At 54.7% G+C, this 23,557-nt stretch overlaps 1 protein-coding gene and 1 long non-coding RNA gene across 3 annotated transcripts; one reads left to right on the forward strand and one right to left on the reverse strand.

Annotated features, from left to right (window-relative positions):
- Window positions 1–3,001: 3,001 nt before the first annotated feature.
- On the reverse strand, window positions 3,002–11,237 carry LOC145527713 (uncharacterized). Its single transcript, XM_081545775.1, has 3 exons — window positions 9,475–11,237; window positions 8,763–9,075; window positions 3,002–8,505 (listed from the first exon to the last, which is right to left on the reverse strand). The coding sequence occupies exons 1-3, from the start codon at window positions 9,883–9,885 to the stop codon at window positions 7,883–7,885; spliced, it is 1,347 nt and encodes a 448-aa protein (XP_081401901.1). The 5' UTR covers window positions 9,886–11,237; the 3' UTR covers window positions 3,002–7,882.
- LOC145527778 (uncharacterized) lies at window positions 5,648–23,191 on the forward strand. 2 transcript variants are annotated; one of them, XR_014069860.1, is made up of 3 exons: window positions 5,648–5,836; window positions 13,348–13,459; window positions 20,983–23,191. It is a non-coding gene; the product is annotated as an uncharacterized LOC145527778 (long non-coding RNA). The 2 variants fall into 2 exon arrangements; XR_014069859.1 differs by lacking the exon at window positions 5,648–5,836 and having other exon boundaries at window positions 12,466–13,459.
- Window positions 23,192–23,557: the final 366 nt, after the last annotated feature.

A 23,557-nucleotide genomic window follows, 5' to 3' on the forward strand; every position in this document is an offset into this window, starting at 1 on the left:
CATTTCACTGAGAGTCATTGTTTGGGGACACCAAGAATATAGGAAGGAATGCAGAAAGAAAAGATGAAATTGTGTTCAGGATCGGGGGGAGGGATGAACAGGGCGTGCTTGCCTTGAATCCAGGCTTTGTTGGGGGGTGGGGCATAAAGATCGAACGGGTCTGAAACTACAAAGTGGTGATGGTAACACAGTATCACCAGAGTTACACAACAGTGATCCCAGATTGCAACAATGATGAAATAGTTTACTAATCCCAACTTAAAAAACAAAAATACAGGAAACCATACAAAAACTAAAACATCACCAGAAAGGTGGAAACAAACCAAATGCAAAGCAGTTCAGGGGAAAGGAACTCCATGTCCCCTGGGGGCAGACCGAGTTGCCGGCATCCACGGTGAGCAGACAGGGATGGAGGCTGCAGAGCCGACCGCTCCCCTGGACGTGGTGTTTCCGGCAAGGGCTCTGGGTCTCTGTCCAGAGCGGGGGCTCTTTCTCCCTGCAGGGCTGGGTGAGTGATCGTGGGCATCTGGGTGTTGCGCGGGAGCCAGGGCAGGCTCTCCCTGCCGAGGCGGTGACTCCTCCTCTGCCTCGGGTTCTCTTGCCAAAGCCCGAGCAGGTAGAGGTGCACGTGGAGGTGGAGGTTCTCGCTGAGGGGGTGGGACATCAGTGCCTGGGGCTGGGGGTCCTGCAGGCACGGAGATCCGATCTGCCCGGTGTGCTGGCCAGTACCCTGCTGGCCTGGTGTCTCTGCGAGGGCAAGTCTCGGTTCTCCATCTGCCCTCGGTGGATCCCTGGGTCCTGCACCTGGAGCCACCACCTCTTTAGGGACAGGTCTGGGAAGTGGAGCCTGGTTCCAGTTGGAGGCCAGTGCTAGAGTTGGGGGAGAAGCAAAGTTTGCCCACAGGCCAGCCTTGGCATGTGTGTACCCCGGGACAGAAACCTTCCAAGAGGTTCCCAAAGAATACCCAGCGTCAGATGTCTTTTGGGACTGAAGTGTGCAAGATGGGGGGCGGGGGGTGTGAGGCCAGCGCTTGCTGCAGGCCCAGCAGCAGCTTTCGGGGACTCGTCCCTGTGTAGCTCAGCACCCCTCCCCACACACTCCCGTGCACCAGCCCCAGCGTCCTCACCTCTGTGCTCTGGCGTGCTGGGCTCCAGGTCCTCCTGGTGCCTCAGAGGCCGGGGTTCTCTGGACTCTGGGTCGGAGCCGGGTGTGCTGAGCTCCGTGGCAGCCTCAGACTGGGCCGCCGGCTGTATCCTGGGCGGTGTCTCGGCAGCAGGCCTTCCCCACCTCCGCGTCTCCCCCGGTGGGGCTGATGCCTCCGTGGGCACGCTGACCTGGAGCCTGCACTGGGCCTCACGGGCGGGCGGGTGGTGCTCCGACCCCTCCCTCTGGGAGCTGGATGGGGTGTCCCCGTCCTCGGCCTCATCACGTGGGAAGCTCTGCAACGACAGTGACCGTCAGCCAGCCATGCTGGGAGTTTTCCGAGCTGGGCCTGGCCAGTGGAGCCGCTGCTTCTGCCTGCTCGAACTTCTCTTCCCAGAAGGGTCAGAGACGTGTGTCTGCTCAGATCCCCACCCGGGAGGAAAGAGACCCATCTGAGGGTGTGAGGTCAGCCTGGCGGGCCGGCGCTGCCCACACTCTCCCCATCCCGCCCAGCCTGCTCTCCCCTGGGGTGTGGACACAACTTGTCCACAGGCTTCTGACCCCACATCCGCCTGGGCTTCCTTGAGGGGGACACAGCCCGAGAAACCCGCATCCCCACACACAGGCAAAGGACCCGGTGTTTCCGGGTGGCATGGGAGAGGTGGCCTGGCCCGGCCTGGGGCTCCCCGTGTTACCTTTCTGTTTCTCCGGGCAAAGGGCCAGAGGCCTCTCGGGGGTGTCCTGAGCCAACGTTGACAGGGTGCCCACGCACACTGCCTGTGAGCTCTCCTGAGGCCCCGGCCTCTGGGCAGGGGCAAACAGCAGAACATCTTGGCAGCAAGTGATCTGGCTGGGGGCTCCTCTCCGCTCTGGAGGCCTGGATACCCGGATTGCGGGTTCTGTTGGGTTCTGTTGCCGGCAGGTGACATCATTTCCTGGGGTTCGTGCTGAGGTCCCTTCCCCAAAACTTCCCAAGGGAATCTCTGGGTTTCTGACTGCTCGATCACCCCCCTTAGGCCATGTGCAGGCACAGTGACACCCACACGGCCCAGCCCACAGCCCTGGGGAGGCCTGGGTTCAGCCAGGGCCTGAGCTCCGAGGACCATGCTGCTCTCAGACCAGGCTCCTTCTTCTCATAAGTGGTGTGGCCCTTGACAACCATATGCCCCTCAGGGTTTCCCCAGTCTCTCCATCTGCAGAGTGGGGGTCATTCTCCCATCTGCTTCCTAGGCCTGTCGGCCTACGAGCAGCTCCATGCCTTTCCACCTGGGGCCGATATCACGTGGAGCTCATGCGCTGAGACTTCAGAAAGAAAGATTCCATCCAGGGCTGACACAGCACAGAATGGGGCAGAACGAGACCTGGATGCGCCGTGGTACCCAGGAAAAGACACTCCCCCTCCTGACTGTTTTGAGACCCCGCATCCAAGTTGGAGGACCGAAAGGAAGACTCGAAGGTCTCCCTCTCTTATAGAAAAGAGTAGCCAACTTTCTGGTCCTCTGTTTCCATTGAGATTCTGTTGAAGTGTCCCAGCTCGGCTTCTGCGGGTGGCTGAGCTTCTAATGGCTCCCTGCGTTCTTGTCTTTTCCTCTCCAAACCTTCCGTCCTTTTCCCCCTTCTGGGGTGGAAGGGCGCTGTCATTGCTTCTACCTTCGAGACAGATTGAGGAAAAGTCTGGACCATCGACTCCTTTCCTCTCTTTGGTTCCGTGTCTCTCTCTGGCTGTGTCCCTCTCTTTTCCTTTCTCAATTCCGTCTGTGTCTTCCTCTTTCTCTCTCGTGTGTGGATGGATGGATGGATGCTAGCGATGCACATGTATATGATTAGATGAGGGTTATATTTTAGGGATAGGTTAGAGGGAGAGAAAGGCTTTAGGTCAGAGTTGGTCATGGGGGAAGGGTCAAGGGTGGTGGTGGTGTTTCTTGGAATCTGAGTGCTGTGCATTCTTCGTCTCTTTCCATATGAACCCCTTCTCAGATACACCTCTTGCAAGGAGTCTCTCGTGTTCCGTTTCCTATCTTTTGCATTTGTGAATGCTTAGCTTCTCTGTTGTGAAGAGGTTCCATTGGATGGAAACCCAGTGGTGTACTTCGTTTACCTCTTTCCCTTACTTGAAGAGACCCATTTCGACCTCCGCCCAGCAAATGGCAAGGAGACTCTGATGTTAAGGAGCCTTTGACCTACGCTTCTTTGTAGCTATCTCATGACATCAGTCTTTAGGGTGAGGTTTTTCCCCGATATTGAGGTGGTATGAGATCAAAACCAATAGCGTTCTTCAGATGTAGCTGTCTGGTTTTCCCATGGACATTGATTGAAGAGGCTTTCCTGTTCCCATTTGGATATTCTCCCCGTCTGTGTCAGAGATGAGTTGACCATGGATGCTGGGGTTTGTTTCTGGACCCTCAACTTTATTCCATCGATCTGGATCTGTGTGTGTTGTTGTATTCCCAATAGCATACTGTCCTGCTGCTGCTGCTGCTGCGGCTAAGTCACTTCAGTCGTGTCTGACTCTGCATGACCCCATGGCCTGCAGCCTACCAGGCTCCTCCGTCCAGGACATTTTCCAGGCAAGAGTACTGGAGTGGGTCGCCATTGCCTTCTCCGATACTCTCCTGAGGATCCTAGTTTGGTCGTCTAATTTCCTTTCACACAACCTTGGATGTCCGTATCGGGGCTTTTTCGTCGGATTGTATTGACAATGTAGGCTCCTTTCTGTTTCCGTACCCCCTTTGCAATTCTTTGTTCGGTGCGAAAATGCATTGGCATTTTGGGAGGAATAGCATGGAAGCTGTGGATTGCCATGTGGGGCTGTGACATGATTTTCCCAATAGGAATTCTTTCAAGCCCTGAGCACAGCTTCTCTTTCCAGTGATTGGTGTGGGCTTGATCTTCCTCCTTCCATCTCTCGCCGTTTTGTGAGAACAGGTCCATCCTTCCCTTCTGGGGTAGATGGACTCGTGGGTATCACTTCAGTGAATGGCATTGTCAGTGGGGGTGATAATTCCCTTCTCATTGGAAGACTTTGCTGTGAGTATTAGAAATGCAAGTGACTTCTCTTCCCCTTCCTCCCTGTCCATGTCTCAGAGCCACCGGGAAACAGAGGCCTCATCCACGGTCACACAGGCCTGAGGGGGTGCAACTAGACTGTTGTTTCTTCAGGCCCTCAGTGCTGGACATCATCCGGGATACTCTGTGTGTGTCTTCCTCCGTCTGGTGTCCCTTCAGACCTTTCCCTAGTTTTCACAGGCTTGTTGTGTTGGCGTTCTTTGTCTGTTTGGAGACACATCCTTGATAAGCTTTGTGTTTCCACTCATTCGTCTCGCGATGTATGACCTGTCTTTTGCTTTTGTCATGAGGTCTTTCCCACAGTAGATATCTTTGATTTTGCAAAGTCCACTGTATTCTCTGGGTTTTTTTTTGTGGACTGCCTTTTAGTTTTGTGTGTGAAGACTCAAAGCACGTGTCCGGTTTCTGCTCATTGTTCTTCTAGATTTGTGACAAGTTTTCATGGAAAGTTTGTCTAGGGATAACTGGAAGTGAACTCGGTGTAAGGTGTCAAGTCTCCATCTCCATTCATGTCATCCCCTGCAGTTTCCAATTCCCTGTTCCTGAGTGGTTTTGGAGACCTTGTGGGAAGGTTGGTTGCATTGGAGTTTGCATTTCCACCTTGATTCGATTCACACTGTTCTGCCCTCAGGGACACTGTCAAGGGGGAGTGAGGAGCAGCCTGCACTTCCAGCAGTGACCACACGGTGGGGCGAGTGCTGCTCTCCCCTCTGGGAGCCCCAGGCCACAGGCATCCCAGTGAGGAGCCAGCTCTGTGCTCAGCTGAAAGGAGTTAGTTAGTCTCTCAGGAGCCTCTGAGCCCTTGCCTTTGGATCACCCAGGGTGGGCATTTACTGGGACAGAAAAAATTGCCCTGAATTCCATGGACGGAAGAGCCTGGCTGTGTAGAGTTCGTGAGTTGCCGTGAATCAGACACAACTGAGGACACAAAAATTCAATAGATTAAAACACTTTTTGGGGGTGGGGGGGAGTGAAAGAGGGTGATGTGGGTTTTTTTGTCTTATATAACAGCCAAGGGAAATCTAGTTTAAACCTAAATTCACATAGATGGGAAAGGTATATCTCTCCGTCACCCTATTTAAAAAAAAAAAACCTACTACACTTTTCTGAAAGTTTATTTAGTAGCTTCCTTGAGCAGTTTACTGTGGAGCATTTTTTTTTTTTTTCTGTGACATTGGCCTCATGAAAAAGTACGGTTTGCCTTTACTGGATAATTTTGTTCATTGGTTTCTTAGGGAACCTTGGTAATATTTGAGTTTCCTGGGGAGTATGGTCACATGACCTGGCCCTGGCCAATCGGTGCATTCCACCTCCCTGGCCACTGTGATTGGCTCCGGGCTGGGGCAGTGCCCAATCGGGGCCCAGGGCCGGGCCTCCCGTTGGAAGCCAGGGGAAGACGAGCTCTCGTCCTGCTGGGGTAGGGGAAGGGGTGGGGCCGGGGCAGGTCAGGCTCCAGCAGTGGGAGGGGCTTGAGGTCCGCCTGCGGCAGTTGGTGACGTTCCTGCTCCCCTCAGGGCAGAGCCGCCGGCCTGAGAATGAGGGCGCTGCTGAGCCCAGGGCCTGGGATGGCCCGTTGCTGCTGTGGTCCCAGAGCTCCACCCGAGACCTGAGGGAAGCCGTCTGCCCGTGAGTCCTCTCCCACTTGTCTGTCAGCTTGTTTGAAGCATGCTGGGTTTTCTGCCCAGCTGGCTAAGGGGAGTCCCTGGAAATGCAAGGGTGTGGGTTTTGGCAGACTTCAGGGAAGACATGCCAGATGAGCCTGGGAGACTCCAGGTTAATCTGGATTCAGGAGATATCTCTTCGGGCCAGCTAGTAATTGTAGGATAAGCCTAATGAGCCTTCAGAGGATGAAGAGAGTAACGTGCCAAGGTAGCAATCGATGTCCTCATTCGAGAGGATGAAGCTGGTGCTCAGAGAAGGGGGGAACTTGGCCACAGCAAGGAGGTGTGCACCCAGACAGGACCCCCCAGATCCGGCCATTGGAGCTCAGGGAGGCCACTGGTGTGGCTTGTCCCTGTGGCAGGGCCCGAGGCAGGCAGCCCACCCTGATTCCTGCGGGGGCCTGACTTGGGAAGTGCCATCTGGTAGCTTTGAGACTCACCAAACCAAATTGCACTGGAGAGAGGAGGGACACCTTCCTTCATCCACCCCCCACCCCCGCCGGATTCCCGCATACCCTGACCCCTTTCTCTTGATTTCGGAGCCATTTCCAGAGTCCCGCTCATATGACCTCATTCGAAGTGCACTGTGGACGAGCTGCCATCTGCAGCTGCTACCACAGCAGCCAAGGGCTTTAGCTCCCGACTACCTCCCTTCCTTTGGAACTTGGGGGCCCTCTACTCCCCACTTGCACACCACAGACCTTTGCTGAGGATTGTGGGGACCCTCACTCAGTTTGCAGCACGTTGTAGCCATCCCTGTCCTCCCTTGAAACTCAGCTTGTGAGCTCCTTTGGAGCAGCGTGGCCCACCTGGCTGCAACGGAAGACACAGCTGACAGTGAAACAACAGCTTAGATCTGAGAGCCGGAAAGCTCTGTCAAAAGGGACCTCCCTCTTCACACCGTAGAGGCTGTAGGAGCCGCCAGGCTTTCGGAACCAGTGCTGGGGCCAAAATGACTCCACAGCTGTTTTCCTTCCTGGGGAGGGTTCTGGCTCGAGCGGGAATGGCTCAAGTCTCCTAAGGTTCTGAAAGCCCACTGTGTGCAGATTCACGGTACACAGAGAGGAAAAGGTGGAGTCCTACCCTGGAGGTGGTCACAGCTCACGGATGAGCCAGGCAGGCAGGCAGGCAGGGCATGAGAACACCTGAGCTGCCTTCATGAGTGAATGGTGTGGGGGCAGAGGAAGAGAAGCCGGTCTGCTCCCTCGTGTGGTGCCCAGGGCAGGTTGTCCCCAGAGGAAACCCTTACGATGGTGAGGACTATCACTGCTGTTTCCCAAGGGGTTCCGTCGGTGCGTGTCTTCCCCGGAGCGGTCAGGCCGTCTCTCAAGTACACTGGCCATGGGCATTGCCTCTCCTTGGAACTTCCCATGTGTTTCTCTTTTTTATGGAACAGTGATTTTCTAGAGTGGTTCTGGGCCACAAGGATGTTGGGTCATTTTCTAGCCTTCTGTCATGAAGAACGCTTTCCTGGGCATGGGGGTGGTTTGTTGTTCCAGCTCCCTTTCTTGGCTTCTTTTGGGAGCTGGTGCAACAAGAGGAGCTCAGCCTCTGCCTTCTGGCTGAGATGTCACCCTTCAAACAGCAATGCCTGCCTGGAGATAATGATGGCAGTTGCCAAAAGGGCTTCGTTTGGCACATGGTATCTTGAAAGGACGTACACCGTCCTTTCAGCTATCAAAGGCTAGTTCAAATGACATAAAAATGAGAACTCTCCAATGGAGTCTTACAATAGGTGGAGAGTCCGAAAAACACTCCTTCAGTCATTTCACTGAGAGTCATTGATTGGGGACACCAAGAATATAGGAAGGAATGCAGAAAGAAAAGATGAAATTGTGTTCAGGATCGGGGGGAGGGATGAACAGGGCGTGCTTGCCTTGAATCCAGGCTTTGTTGGGGGGTGGGGCATAAAGATCGAACGGGTCTGAAACTACAAAGTGGTGATGGTAACACAGTATCACCAGAGTTACACAAGAGTGATCCCAGATTGCAACAATGATGAAAAAGTTTACTAATCCCAACTTAACCAACAAAAATACAGGAAACCATACAAAAAATAAAACATCACCAGAAAGGTGGAAAGAAACCAAATGCAAAGCAGTTCAGGGGAAAGGAACTCCATGTCCCCTGGGGGCAGACCGAGTTGCCGGCATCCACGGTGAGCAGACAGGGATGGAGGCTGCAGAGCCGACCGCTCCCCTGGACGTGGTGTTTCCGGCAAGGGCTCTGGGTCTCTGTCCAGAGCGGGGGCTCTTTCTCCCTGCAGGGCTGGGTGAGTGATCGTGGGCATCTGGGTGTTGCGCGGGAGCCAGGGCAGGCTCTCCCTGCCGAGGCGGTGACTCCTCCTCTGCCTCGGGTTCTCTTGCCAAAGCCCGAGCAGGTAGAGGTGCACGTGGAGGTGGAGGTTCTCGCTGAGGGGGTGGGACATCAGTGCCTGGGGCTGGGGGTCCTGCAGGCACGGAGATCCGATCTGCCCGGTGTGCTGGCCAGTACCCTGCTGGCCTGGTGTCTCTGCGAGGGCAAGTCTCGGTTCTCCATCTGCCCTCGGTGGATCCCTGGGTCCTGCACCTGGAGCCACCACCTCTTTAGGGACAGGTCTGGGAAGTGGAGCCTGGTTCCAGTTGGAGGCCAGTGCTAGAGTTGGGGGAGAAGCAAGGTTTGCCCACAGGCCAGCCTTGGCATGTGCGTACCCCGGGACAGAAACCTTCCAAGAGGTTCCCAAAGAATACCCAGCGTCAGATGTCTTTTGGGACTGAAGTGTGCAAGATGGGGGGCGGGGGGTGTGAGGCCAGCGCTTGCTGCAGGCCCAGCAGCAGCTTTCGGGGACTCGTCCCTGTGTAGCTCAGCACCCCTCCCCACACACTCCCGTGCACCAGCCCCAGCGTCCTCACCTCTGTGCTCTGGCGTGCTGGGCTCCAGGTCCTCCTGGTGCCTCAGAGGCCGGGGTTCTCTGGACTCTGGGTCGGAGCCGGGTGTGCTGAGCTCCGTGGCAGCCTCAGACTGGGCCGCCGGCTGTATCCTGGGCGATTTCTCAGCAGCAGGCCTTCCCCACCACCGCGTCTCCCCCGGTGGGGCTGATGCCTCCGTGGGCACGCTGACCTGGAGCCTGCACTGGGCCTCACGGGCGGGCGGGTGGTGCTCCGACCCCTCCCTCTGGGAGCTGGATGGGGTGTCCCCGTCCTCGGCCTCATCACGTGGGAAGCTCTGCAACGACAGTGACCGTCAGCCAGCCATGCTGGGAGTTTTCCGAGCTGGGCCTGGGCAGTGGAGCCGCTGCTTCTGCCTGCTCGAACTTCTCTTCCCAGAAGGGTCAGAGACGTGTGTCTGCTCAGATCCCCACCCGGGAGGAAAGAGACCCATCTGAGGGTGTGAGGTCAGCCTGGCGGGCTGGCGCTGCCCACACTCTCCCCATCCCGCCCAGCCTGCTCTCCCCTGGGGTGTGGACACAACTTGTCCACAGGCTTCTGACCCCACATCCGCCTGGGCTTCCTTGAGGGGGACACACCCCGAGAAACCCACATCCCCACACACAGGCAAAGGACCCGGTGTTTCCGGGTGGCATGGGAGAGGTGGCCTGGCCCGGCCTGGGGCTCCCCGTGTTACCTTTCTGTTTCTCCGGGCAAAGGGCCAGAGGCCTCTCGGGGGTGTCCTGAGCGAACGTCGACAGGGTGCCCACGCACACTGCCTGTGAGCTCTCCTGAGTCCCCGGCCTCTGGGCAGGGGCAAACAGCAGAACATCTTGGCAGCAAGTGATCTGGCTGGGGGCTCCTCTCCGCTCTGGAGGCCTGGATACCCGGATTGCGGGTTCTGTTGGGTTCTGTTGCCGGCAGGTGACATCATTTCCTGGGGTTCGTGCTGAGGTCCCTTCCCCAAAACTTCCCAAGGGAATCTCTGGGTTTCTGACTGCTCGATCACCCCCCTTAGGCCATGTGCAGGCACAGTGACACCCACACGGCCCAGCCCACAGCCCTGGGGAGGCCTGGGTTCAGCCAGGGCCTGAGCTCCGAGGACCATGCTGCTCTCAGACCAGGCTCCTTCTTCTCATAAGTGGTGTGGCCCTTGACAACCATATGCCCCTCAGGGTTTCCCCAGTCTCTCCATCTGCAGAGTGGGGGTCATTCTCCCATCTGCTTCCTAGGCCTGTCGGCCTACGAGCAGCTCCATGCCTTTCCACCTGGGGCCGATATCACGTGGAGCTCGTGCGCTGAGACTTCAGAAAGAAAGATTCCATCCAGGGCTGACACAGCACAGAATGGGGCAGAACGAGGCCTGGATGCGCCGTGGTACCCAGGAAAAGGCACTCCCCCTCCTGACTGTTTTGAGACCCCGCATCCAAGTTGGAGGACCAAAAGGAAGACTCGAAGGTCTCCCTCTCTTATAGAAAAGAGTAGCCAACTTTCTGGTCCTCTGTTTCCATTGAGATTCTGTTGAAGTGTCCCAGCTCGGCTTCTGCGGGTGGCTGAGCTTCTACTGGCTCCCTGCGTTCTTGTCTTTTCCTCTCCAAACCTTCCGTCCTTTTCCCCCTTCTGGGGTGGAAGGGCGCTGTCATTGCTTCTACCTTCGAGACAGATTGAGGAAAAGTCTGGACCATCGACTCCTTTCCTCTCTTTCGTTCCGTGTCTCTCTCTGGCTGTGTCCCTCTCTTTTCCTTTCTCAATTCCGTCTGTGTCTTCCTCTTTCTCTCTCGTGTGTGGATGGATGGATGGATGCTAGGGATGCCCATGTATATGATTAGATGAGGGTTATGTTTTAGGGATAGGTTAGAGGGAGAGAAAGGCTTTAGGTCAGAGTTGGTCATGGGGGAAGTGTCAAGGGTGGTGGTGGTGTTTCTTGGAATCTGAGTGCTGTGCATTCTTCGTCTCTTTCCATATGAACCCCTTCTCAGATACACCACTTGCAAGGAGTCTCTCATGTTCCGTTTCCTATCTTTTGCATTTGTGAATGCTTAGCTTCTCTGTTGTGAAGAGGTTCCATTGGATGGAAACCCAGTGGTGTACTTCGTTTACCTCTTTCCCTTACTTGAAGAGACCCATTTCGACCTCCGCCCAGCAAATGGCAAGGAGACTCTGATGTTAAGGAGCCTTTGACCTACGCTTCTTTCTAGCTATCTCATGACATCAGTCTTTAGGGTGAGGTTTTTCCCCGATATTGAGGTGGTATGAGATCAAAACCAATAGCGTTCTTCAGATGTAGCTGTCTGGTTTTCCCATGGACATTGATTGAAGAGGCTTTCTTGTTCCCATTTGGATATTCTCCCCGTCTGTGTCAGAGATGAGTTGACCATGGATGCTGGGGTTTGTTTCTGGACCCTCAACTTTATTCCATCGATCTGGATCTGTGTGTGTTGTTGTATTCCCAATAGCATACTGTCCTGCTGCTGCGGCTAAGTCACTTCAGTCGTGTCTGACTCTGCATGACCCCATGGCCTGCAGCCTACCAGGCTCCTCCGTCCAGGACATTTTCCAGGCAAGAGTACTGGAGTGGGTCGCCATTGCCTTCTCCGATACTCTCCTGAGGATCCTAGTTTGGTCGTCTAATTTCCTTTCACACAACCTTGGATGTCCGTATCGGGGCTTTTTCGTCGGATTGTATTCACAATGTAGGCTCTTTTCTGTTTCCGTACCCCTTTTGCAATTCTTTGTTCGGTGCGAAAATGCATTGGCATTTTGGGAGGAATAGCATGGAAGCTGTGGATTGCCATGTGGGGCTGTGACATGATTTTCCCAATAGGAATTCTTTCAAGCCCTGAGCACAGCTTCTCTTTCCAGTGATTGGTGTGGGCTTGATCTTCCTCCTTCCATCTCTCGCCGTTTTGTGAGAACAGGTCCATCCTTCCCTTCTGGGGTAGATGGACTCGTGGGTATCACTTCAGTGAATGGCATTGTCAGTGGGGGTGATAATTCCCTTCTCATTGGAAGACTTTGCTGTGAGTATTAGAAATGCAAGTGACTTCTCTTCCCCTTCCTCCCTGTCCATGTCTCAGTGCCACCGGGAAACAGAGGCCTCATCCACGGTCACACAGGCCTGAGGGGGTGCAACTAGACTGTTGTTTCTTCAGGCCCTCAGTGCTGGACATCATCCGGGATACTCTGTGTGTGTCTTCCTCCGTCTGGTGTCCCTTCAGACCTTTCCCTAATTTTCACAGGCTTGTTGTGTTGGCGTTCTTTGTCTGTTTGGAGACACATCCTTGATAAGCTTTGTGTTTCCACTCATTCGTCTCGCGATGTATGACCTGTCTTTTGCTTTTGTCATGAGGTCTTTCCCACAGTAGATATCTTTGATTTTGCAAAGTCCACTGTATTCTCTGGGTTTTTTTTGTGGACTGCCTTTTAGTTTTGTGTGTGAAGACTCAAAGCACGTGTCCGGTTTCTGCTCATTGTTCTTCTAGATTTGTGACAAGTTTTCATGGAAAGTTTGTCTAGGGATAACTGGAAGTGAACTCGGTGTAAGGTGTCAAGTCTCCATCTCCATTCATGTCATCCCCTGCAGTTTCCAATTCCCTGTTCCTGAGTGGTTTTGGAGACCTTGTGGGAAGGTTGGTTGCATTGGAGTTTGCATTTCCACCTTGATTCGATTCACACTGTTCTGCCCTCAGGGACACTGTCAAGGGGGAGTGAGGAGCAGCCTGCACTTCCAGCAGTGACCACACGGTGGGGCGAGTGCTGCTCTCCCCTCTGGGAGCCCCAGGCCACAGGCATCCCAGTGAGGAGCCAGCTCTGTGCTCAGCTGAAAGGAGTTAGTTAGTCTCTCAGGAGCCTCTGAGCCCTTGCCTTTGGATCACCCAGGGTGGGCATTTACTGGGACAGAAAAAATTGCCCTGAATTCCATGGACGGAAGAGCCTGGCTGTGTAGAGTTCGTGAGTTGCCGTGAATCACACACAACTGAGGACACAAAAATTCAATAGATTAAAACACTTTTTGGGGGTGGGGGGCAGTGAAAGAGGGTGATGTGGGTTTTTTTGTCTTATATAACAGCCAAGGGAAATCTAGTTTAAACCTAAATTCACATAGATGGGAAAGGTATATCTCTCCGTCACCCTATTTAAAAAAAAAAAACCTACTAAACTTTTCTGAAAGTTTATTTAGTAGCTTCCTTGAGCAGTTTACTGTGGAGCATTTTTTTTTTTTCTGTGACATTGGCCTCATTAAAAAGTACGGTTTGCCTTTACTGGATAATTTTGTTCATTGGTTTCTTAGGGAACCTTGGTAATATTTGAGTTTCCTGGGGAGTATGGTCACATGACCTGGCCCTGGCCAATCGGTGCGTTCCACCTCCCTGGCCACTGTGATTGGCTCCGGGCTGGGGCAGTGCCCAATCGGGGCCCAGGGCCGGGCCTCCCGTTGGAAGCCAGGGGAAGACGAGCTCTCGTCCTGCTGGGGTAGGGGAAGGGGTGGGGCCGGGGCAGGTCAGGCTCCAGCAGTGGGAGGGGCTTGAGGTCCGCCTGCGGCAGTTGGTGACGTTCCTGCTCCCCTCAGGGCAGAGCCGCCGGCCTGAGAATGAGGGCGCTGCTGAGCCCAGGGCCTGGGATGGCCCGTTGCTGCTGTGGTCCCAGAGCTCCACCCGAGACCTGAGGGAAGCCGTCTGCCCGTGAGTCCTCTCCCACTTTTCTGTCAGCTTGTTTGAAGCATGCTGGGTTTTCTGCCCAGCTGGCTAAGGGGAGTCCCTGGAAATGCAAGGGTGTGGGTTTTGGCAGACTTCAGGGAAGACATGCCAGATGAGCCTGGGAGACTCCAGGTTAATCTGGATTCAGGAGATATCTCTTCGGGCCAGCTAGTAATTGTAGGATAAGCCTAATGAGCCTTCAGAGGATGAAGAGAGTAACGTGCCAAGGTAGCAATCGATGTCCTCATTCGAGAGGATGAAGCTGGTGCTCAGAGAAGGGGGGAACTTGGCCACAGCAAGGAGGTGTACACCCAGACAGGACCCCCCAGATCCGGCCATTGGAGCTCAGGGAGGCCACTGGTGTGGCTTGTCCCTGTGGCAGGGCCCGAGGCAGGCAGCCCACCCTGATTCCTGCGGGGGCCTGACTTGGGAAGTGCCATCTGGTAGCTTTGAGACTCACCAAACCAAATTGCACTGGAGAGAGGAGGGACACCTTCCTTCATCCACCCCCCACCCCCGCCGGATTCCCGCATACCCTGACCCCTTTCTCTTGATTTCGGAGCCATTTCCAGAGTCCCGCTCATATGACCTCATTCGAAGTGCACTGTGGACGAGCTGCCATCTGCAGCTGCTACCACAGCAGCCAAGGGCTTTAGCTCCCGACTACCTCCCTTCCTTTGGAACTTGGGGGCCCTCTACTCCCCACTTGCACACCACAGACCTTTGCTGAGGATTGTGGGGACCCTCACTCAGTTTGCAGCACGTTGTAGCCATCCCTGTCCTCCCTTGAAACTCAGCTTGTGAGCTCCTTTGGAGCAGCGTGGCCCACCTGGCTGCAACGGAAGACACAGCTGACAGTGAAACAACAGCTTAGATCTGAGAGCCGGAAAGCTCTGTCAAAAGGGACCTCCCTCTTCACACCGTAGAGGCTGTAGGAGCCGCCAGGCTTTCGGAACCAGTGCTGGGGCCAAAATGACTCCACAGCTGTTTTCCTTCCTGGGGAGGGTTCTGGCTCGAGCGGGAATGGCTCAAGTCTCCTAAGGTTCTGAAAGCCCACTGTGTGCAGATTCACGGTACACAGAGAGGAAAAGGTGGAGTCCTACCCTGGAGGTGGTCACAGCTCACGGATGAGCCAGGCAGGCAGGCAGGCAGGGCATGAGAACACCTGAGCTGCCTTCATGAGTGAATGGTGTGGGGGCAGAGGAAGAGAAGCCGGTCTGCTCCCTCGTGTGGTGCCCAGGGCAGGTTGTCCCCAGAGGAAACCCTTACGACGGTGAGGACTATCACTGCTGTTTCCCAAGGGGTTCCGTCGGTGCGTGTCTTCCCCGGAGCGGTCAGGCCGTCTCTCAAGTACACTGGCCATGGGCATTGCCTCTCCTTGGAACTTCCCATGTGTTTCTCTTTTTTATGGAACAGTGATTTTCTAGAGTGGTTCTGGGCCACAAGGATGTTGGGTCATTTTCTAGCCTTCTGTCATGAAGAACGCTTTCCTGGGCATGGGGGTGGTTTGTTGTTCCAGCTCCCTTTCTTGGCTTCTTTTGGGAGCTGGTGCAACAAGAGGAGCTCAGCCTCTGCCTTCTGGCTGAGATGTCACCCTTCAAACAGCAATGCCTGCCTGGAGATAATGATGGCAGTTGCCAAAAGGGCTTCGTTTGGCACATGGTATCTTGAAAGGACGTACACCGTCCTTTCAGCTATCAAAGGCTAGTTCAAATGACATAAAAATGAGAACTCTCCAATGGAGTCTTACAGTAGGTGGAGAGTCCGAAAAACACTCCTTCAGTCATTTCACTGAGAGTCATTGATTGGGGACACCAAGAATATAGGAAGGAATGCAGAAAGAAAAGATGAAATTGTGTTCAGGATCGGGGGGAGGGATGAACAGGGCGTGCTTGCCTTGAATCCAGGCTTTGTTGGGGGGTGGGGCATAAAGATCGAACGGGTCTGAAACTACAAAGTGGTGATGGTAACACAGTATCACCAGAGTTACACAAGAGTGATCCCAGATTGCAACAATGATGAAAAAGTTTACTAATCCCAACTTAACCAACAAAAATACAGGAAACCATACAAAAAATAAAACATCACCAGAAAGGTGGAAAGAAACCAAATGCAAAGCAGTTCAGGGGAAAGGAACTCCATGTCCCCTGGGGGCAGACCGAGTTGCCGGCATCCACGGTGAGCAGACAGGGATGGAGGCTGCAGAGCCGACCGCTCCCCTGGACGTGGTGTTTCCGGCAAGGGCTCTGGGTCTCTGTCCAGAGCGGGGGCTCTTTCTCCCTGCAGGGCTGGGTGAGTGATCGTGGGCATCTGGGTGTTGCGCGGGAGCCAGGGCAGGCTCTCCCTGCCGAGGCGGTGACTCCTCCTCTGCCTCGGGTTCTCTTGCCAAAGCCCGAGCAGGTAGAGGTGCACGTGGAGGTGGAGGTTCTCGCTGAGGGGGTGGGACATCAGTGCCTGGGGCTGGGGGTCCTGCAGGCACGGAGATCCGATCTGCCCGGTGTGCTGGCCAGTACCCAGCTGGCCTGGTGTCTCTGCGAGGGCAAGTCTCGGTTCTCCATCTGCCCTCGGTGGATCCCTGGGTCCTGCACCTGGAGCCACCACCTCTTTAGGGACAGGTCTGGGAAGTGGAGCCTGGTTCCAGTTGGAGGCCAGTGCTAGAGTTGGGGGAGAAGCAAGGTTTGCCCACAGGCCAGCCTTGGCATGTGCGTACCCCGGGACAGAAACCTTCCAAGAGGTTCCCAAAGAATACCCAGCGTCAGATGTCTTTTGGGACTGAAGTGTGCAAGATGGGGGGCGGGGGGTGTGAGGCCAGCGCTTGCTGCAGGCCCAGCAGCAGCTTTCGGGGACTCGTCCCTGTGTAGCTCAGCACCCCTCCCCACACACTCCCGTGCACCAGCCCCAGCGTCCTCACCTCTGTGCTCTGGCGTGCTGGGCTCCAGGTCCTCCTGGTGCCTCAGAGGCCGGGGTTCTCTGGACTCTGGGTCGGAGCCGGGTGTGCTGAGCTCCGTGGCAGCCTCAGACTGGGCCGCCGGCTGTATCCTGGGCGGTGTCTCGGCAGCAGGCCTTCCCCACCTCCGCGTCTCCCCCGGTGGGGCTGATGCCTCCGTGGGCACGCTGACCTGGAGCCTGCACTGGGCCTCACGGGCGGGCGGGTGGTGCTCCGACCCCTCCCTCTGAGAGCTGGATGGGGTGTCCCCGTCCTCGGCCTCATCACGTGGGAAGCTCTGCAACGACAGTGACCGTCAGCCAGCCATGCTGGGAGTTTTCCGAGCTGGGCCTGGCCAGTGGAGCCGCTGCTTCTGCCTGCTCGAACTTCTCTTCCCAGAAGGGTCAGAGACGTGTGTCTGCTCAGATCCCCACCCGGGAGGAAAGAGACCCATCTGAGGGTGTGAGGTCAGCCTGGCGGGCCGGCGCTGCCCACACTCTCCCCATCCCGCCCAGCCTGCTCTCCCCTGGGGTGTGGACACAACTTGTCCACAGGCTTCTGACCCCACATCCGCCTGGGCTTCCTTGAGGGGGACACAGCCCGAGAAACCCGCATCCCCACACACAGGCAAAGGACCCGGTGTTTCCGGGTGGCATGGGAGAGTTGGCCTGGCCCGGCCTGGGGCTGCCCGTGTTACCTTTCTGTTTCTCCGGGCAAAGGGCCAGAGGCCTCTCGGGGGTGTCCTGAGCCAACGTCGACAGGGTGCCCACGCACACTGCCTGTGAGCTCTCCTGAGGCCCCGGCCTCTGGGCAGGGGCAAACAGCAGAACATCTTGGCAGCAAGTGATCTGGCTGGGGGCTCCTCTCCGCTCTGGAGGCCTGGATGCCCGGATTGCGGGTTCTGTTGGGTTCTGTTGCCGGCAGGTGACATCATCTCCTGGGGTTCGTGCTGAGGTCCCTTCCCCAAAACTTCCCAAGGGAATCTCTGGGTTTCTGACTGCTCGATCACCCCCCTTAGGCCATGTGCAGGCACAGTGACACCCACACGGCCCAGCCCACAGCCCTGGGGAGGCCTGGGTTCAGCCAGGGCCTGAGCTCCGAGGACCATGCTGCTCTCAGACCAGGCTCCTTCTTCTCATATGTGGTGTGGCCCTTGACAACCATATGCCCCTCAGGGTTTCCCCAGTCTCTCCATCTGCAGAGTGGGGGTCATTCTCCCATCTGCTTCCTAGGCCTGTCGGCCTACGAGCAGCTCCATGCCTTTCCACCTGGGGCCGATATCACGTGGAGCTCGTGCGCTGAGACTTCAGAAAGAAAGATTCCATCCAGGGCTGGCACAGCACAGAATGGGGCAGAACGAGGCCTGGATGCGCCGTGGTACCCAGGAAAAGGCACTCCCCCTCCTGACTGTTTTGAGACCCCGCATCCAAGTTGGAGGACCGAAAGGAAGACTCGAAGGTCTCCCTCTCTTATAGAAAAGAGTAGCCAACTTTCTGGTCCTCTGTTTCCATTGAGATTCTGTTGAAGTGTCCCAGCTCGGCTTCTGCGGGTGGCTGAGCTTCTACTGGCTCCCTGCGTTCTTGTCTTTTCCTCTCCAAACCTTCCGTCCTTTTCCCCCTTCTGGGGTGGAAGGGCGCTGTCATTGCTTCTACCTTCGAGACAGATTGAGGAAAAGTCTGGACCATCGACTCCTTTCCTCTCTTTGGTTCCGTGTCTCTCTCTGGCTGTGTCCCTCTCTTTTCCTTTCTCAATTCCGTCTGTGTCTTCCTCTTTCTCTCTCGTGTGTGGATGGATGGATGGATGCTAGGGATGCACATGTATATGATTAGATGAGGGTTATGTTTTAGGGATAGGTTAGAGGGAGAGAAAGGCTTTAGGTCAGAGTTGGTCATGGGGGAAGGGTCAAGGGTGGTGGTGGTGTTTCTTGGAATCTGAGTGCTGTGCATTCTTCGTCTCTTTCCATATGAACCCCTTCTCAGATACACCACTTGCAAGGAGTCTCTCGTGTTCCGTTTCCTATCTTTTGCATTTGTGAATGCTTAGCTTCTCTGTTGTGAAGAGGTTCCATTGGATGGAAACCCAGTGGTGTACTTCGTTTACCTCTTTCCCTTACTTGAAGAGACCCATTTCGACCTCCGCCCAGCAAATGGCAAGGAGACTCTGATGTTAAGGAGCCTTTGACCTACGCTTCTTTGTAGCTATCTCATGACATCAGTCTTTAGGGTGAGGTTTTTCCCCGATATTGAGGTGGTATGAGATCAAAACCAATAGCGTTCTTCAGATGTAGCTGTCTGGTTTTCCCATGGACATTGATTGAAGAGGCTTTCCTGTTCCCATTTGGATATTCTCCCCGTCTGTGTCAGAGATGAGTTGACCATGGATGCTGGGGTTTGTTTCTGGACCCTCAACTTTATTCCATCGATCTGGATCTGTGTGTGTTGTTGTATTCCCAATAGCATACTGTCCTGCTGCTGCTGCTGCTGCGGCTAAGTCACTTCAGTCGTGTCTGACTCTGCATGACCCCATGGCCTGCAGCCTACCAGGCTCCTCCGTCCAGGACATTTTCCAGGCAAGAGTACTGGAGTGGGTCGCCATTGCCTTCTCCGATACTCTCCTGAGGATCCTAGTTTGGTCGTCTAATTTCCTTTCACACAACCTTGGATGTCCGTATCGGGGCTTTTTCGTCGGATTGTATTGACAATGTAGGCTCCTTTCTGTTTCCGTACCCCCTTTGCAATTCTTTGTTCGGTGCGAAAATGCATTGGCATTTTGGGAGGAATAGCATGGAAGCTGTGGATTGCCATGTGGGGCTGTGACATGATTTTCCCAATAGGAATTCTTTCAAGCCCTGAGCACAGCTTCTCTTTCCAGTGATTGGTGTGGGCTTGATCTTCCTCCTTCCATCTCTCGCCGTTTTGTGAGAACAGGTCCATCCTTCCCTTCTGGGGTAGATGGACTCGTGGGTATCACTTCAGTGAATGGCATTGTCAGTGGGGGTGATAATTCCCTTCTCATTGGAAGACTTTGCTGTGAGTATTAGAAATGCAAGTGACTTCTCTTCCCCTTCCTCCCTGTCCATGTCTCAGAGCCACCGGGAAACAGAGGCCTCATCCACGGTCACACAGGCCTGAGGGGGTGCAACTAGACTGTTGTTTCTTCAGGCCCTCAGTGCTGGACATCATCCGGGATACTCTGTGTGTGTCTTCCTCCGTCTGGTGTCCCTTCAGACCTTTCCCTAGTTTTCACAGGCTTGTTGTGTTGGCGTTCTTTGTCTGTTTGGAGACACATCCTTGATAAGCTTTGTGTTTCCACTCATTCGTCTCGCGATGTATGACCTGTCTTTTGCTTTTGTCATGAGGTCTTTCCCACAGTAGATATCTTTGATTTTGCAAAGTCCACTGTATTCTCTGGGGTTTTTTTTGTGGACTGCCTTTTAGTTTTGTGTGTGAAGACTCAAAGCACGTGTCCGGTTTCTGCTCATTGTTCTTCTAGATTTGTGACAAGTTTTCATGGAAAGTTTGTCTAGGGATAACTGGAAGTGAACTCGGTGTAAGGTGTCCAGTCTCCATCTCCATTCATGTCATCCCCTGCAGTTTCCAATTCCCTGTTCCTGAGTGGTTTTGGAGACCTTGTGGGAAGGTTGGTTGCATTGGAGTTTGCATTTCCACCTTGATTCGATTCACACTGTTCTGCCCTCAGGGACACTGTCAAGGGGGAGTGAGGAGCAGCCTGCACTTCCAGCAGTGACCACACGGTGGGGCGAGTGCTGCTCTCCCCTCTGGGAGCCCCAGGCCACAGGCATCCCAGTGAGGAGCCAGCTCTGTGCTCAGCTGAAAGGAGTTAGTTAGTCTCTCAGGAGCCTCTGAGCCCTTGCCTTTGGATCACCCAGGGTGGGCATTTACTGGGACAGAAAAAATTGCCCTGAATTCCATGGACGGAAGAGCCTGGCTGTGTAGAGTTCGTGAGTTGCCGTGAATCAGACACAACTGAGGACACAAAAATTCAATAGATTAAAACACTTTTTGGGGGTGGGGGGGAGTGAAAGAGGGTGATGTGGGTTTTTTTGTCTTATATAACAGCCAAGGGAAATCTAGTTTAAACCTAAATTCACATAGATGGGAAAGGTATATCTCTCCGTCACCCTATTTAAAAAAAAAAAACCTACTAAACTTTTCTGAAAGTTTATTTAGTAGCTTCCTTGAGCAGTTTACTGTGGAGCATTTTTTTTTTTTTTCTGTGACATTGGCCTCATTAAAAAGTACGGTTTGCCTTTACTGGATAATTTTGTTCATTGGTTTCTTAGGGAACCTTGGTAATATTTGAGTTTCCTGGGGAGTATGGTCACATGACCTGGCCCTGGCCAATCGGTGCGTTCCACCTCCCTGGCCACTGTGATTGGCTCCGGGCTGGGGCAGTGCCCAATCGGGGCCCAGGGCCGGGCCTCCCGTTGGAAACCAGGGGAAGACGAGCTCTCGTCCTGCTGGGGTAGGGGAAGGGGTGGGGCCGGGGCAGGTCAGGCTCCAGCAGTGGGAGGGGCTTGAGGTCCGCCTGCGGCAGTTGGTGACGTTCCTGCTCCCCTCAGGGCAGAGCCGCCGGCCTGAGAATGAGGGCGCTGCTGAGCCCAGGGCCTGGGATGGCCCGTTGCTGCTGTGGTCCCAGAGCTCCACCCGAGACCTGAGGGAAGCCGTCTGCCCGTGAGTCCTCTCCCACTTTTCTGTCAGCTTGTTTGAAGCATGCTGGGTTTTCTGCCCAGCTGGCTAAGGGGAGTCCCTGGAAATGCAAGGGTGTGGGTTTTGGCAGACTTCAGGGAAGACATGCCAGATGAGGCTGGGAGACTCCAGGTTAATCTGGATTCAGGAGATATCTCTTCGGGCCAGCTAGTAATTGTAGGATAAGCCTAATGAGCCTTCAGAGGATGAAGAGAGTAACGTGCCAAGGTAGCAATCGATGTCCTCATTCGAGAGGATGAAGCTGGTGCTCAGAGAAGGGGGGAACTTGGCCACAGCAAGGAGGTGTGCACCCAGACAGGACCCCCCAGATCCGGCCATTGGAGCTCAGGGAGGCCACTGGTGTGGCTTGTCCCTGTGGCAGGGGCCGAGGCAGGCAGCCCACCCTGATTCCTGCGGGGGCCTGACTTGGGAAGTGCCATCTGGTAGCTTTGAGACTCACCAAACCAAATTGCACTGGAGAGAGGAGGGACACCTTCCTTCATCCACCCCCCACCCCCGCCGGATTCCCACATACCCTGACCCCTTTCTCTTGATTTCGGAGCCATTTCCAGAGTCCCGCTCATATGACCTCATTCGAAGTGCACTGTGGACGAGCTGCCATCTGCAGCTGCTACCACAGCAGCCAAGGGCTTTAGCTCCCGACTACCTCCCTTCCTTTGGAACTTGGGGGCCCTCTACTCCCCACTTGCACACCACAGACCTTTGCTGAGGATTGTGGGGACCCTCACTCAGTTTGCAGCACGTTGTAGCCATCCCTGTCCTCCCTTGAAACTCAGCTTGTGAGCTCCTTTGGAGCAGCGTGGCCCACCTGGCTGCAACGGAAGACACAGCTGACAGTGAAACAACAGCTTAGATCTGAGAGCCGGAAAGCTCTGTCAAAAGGGACCTCCCTCTTCACACCGTAGAGGCTGTAGGAGCCGCCAGGCTTTCGGAACCAGTGCTGGGGCCAAAATGACTCCACAGCTGTTTTCCTTCCTGGGGAGGGTTCTGGCTCGAGCGGGAATGGCTCAAGTCTCCTAAGGTTCTGAAAGCCCACTGTGTGCAGATTCACGGTACACAGAGAGGAAAAGGTGGAGTCCTACCCTGGAGGTGGTCACAGCTCACGGATGAGCCAGGCAGGCAGGCAGGCAGGGCATGAGAACACCTGAGCTGCCTTCATGAGTGAATGGTGTGGGGGCAGAGGAAGAGAAGCCGGTCTGCTCCCTCGTGTGGTGCCCAGGGCAGGTTGTCCCCAGAGGAAACCCTTACGACGGTGAGGACTATCACTGCTGTTTCCCAAGGGGTTCCGTCGGTGCGTGTCTTCCCCGGAGCGGTCAGGCCGTCTCTCAAGTACACTGGCCATGGGCATTGCCTCTCCTTGGAACTTCCCATGTGTTTCTCTTTTTTATGGAACAGTGATTTTCTAGAGTGGTTCTGGGCCACAAGGATGTTGGGTCATTTTCTAGCCTTCTGTCATGAAGAACGCTTTCCTGGGCATGGGGGTGGTTTGTTGTTCCAGCTCCCTTTCTTGGCTTCTTTTGGGAGCTGGTGCAACAAGAGGAGCTCAGCCTCTGCCTTCTGGCTGAGATGTCACCCTTCAAACAGCAATGCCTGCCTGGAGATAATGATGGCAGTTGCCAAAAGGGCTTCGTTTGGCACATGGTATCTTGAAAGGACGTACACCGTCCTTTCAGCTATCAAAGGCTAGTTCAAATGACATAAAAATGAGAACTCTCCAATGGAGTCTTACAGTAGGTGGAGAGTCCGAAAAACACTCCTTCAGTCATTTCACTGAGAGTCATTGATTGGGGACACCAAGAATATAGGAAGGAATGCAGAAAGAAAAGATGAAATTGTGTTCAGGATCGGGGGGAGGGATGAACAGGGCGTGCTTGCCTTGAATCCAGGCTTTGTTGGGGGGTGGGGCATAAAGATCGAACGGGTCTGAAACTACAAAGTGGTGATGGTAACACAGTATCACCAGAGTTACACAACAGTGATCCCAGATTGCAACAATGATGAAAAAGTTTACTAATCCCAACTTAACCAACAAAAATACAGGAAACCATACAAAAAATAAAACATCACCAGAAAGGTGGAAACAAACCAAATGCAAAGCAGTTCAGGGGAAAGGAACTCCATGTCCCCTGGGGGCAGACCGAGTTGCCGGCATCCACGGTGAGCAGACAGGGATGGAGGCTGCAGAGCCGACCGCTCCCCTGGACGTGGTGTTTCCGGCAAGGGCTCTGGGTCTCTGTCCAGAGCGGGGGCTCTTTCTCCCTGCAGGGCTGGGTGAGTGATCGTGGGCATCTGGGTGTTGCGCGGGAGCCAGGGCAGGCTCTCCCTGCCGAGGCGGTGACTCCTCCTCTGCCTCGGGTTCTCTTGCCAAAGCCCGAGCAGGTAGAGGTGCACGTGGAGGTGGAGGTTCTCGCTGAGGGGGTGGGACAT

Source organism: Giraffa tippelskirchi, chromosome 11, assembly GCF_054371585.1.
Source record: "Giraffa tippelskirchi isolate mGirTip1 chromosome 11, T2T-mGirTip1v1.2.pri, whole genome shotgun sequence".
NCBI lineage: Eukaryota > Metazoa > Chordata > Mammalia > Artiodactyla > Giraffidae > Giraffa > Giraffa tippelskirchi.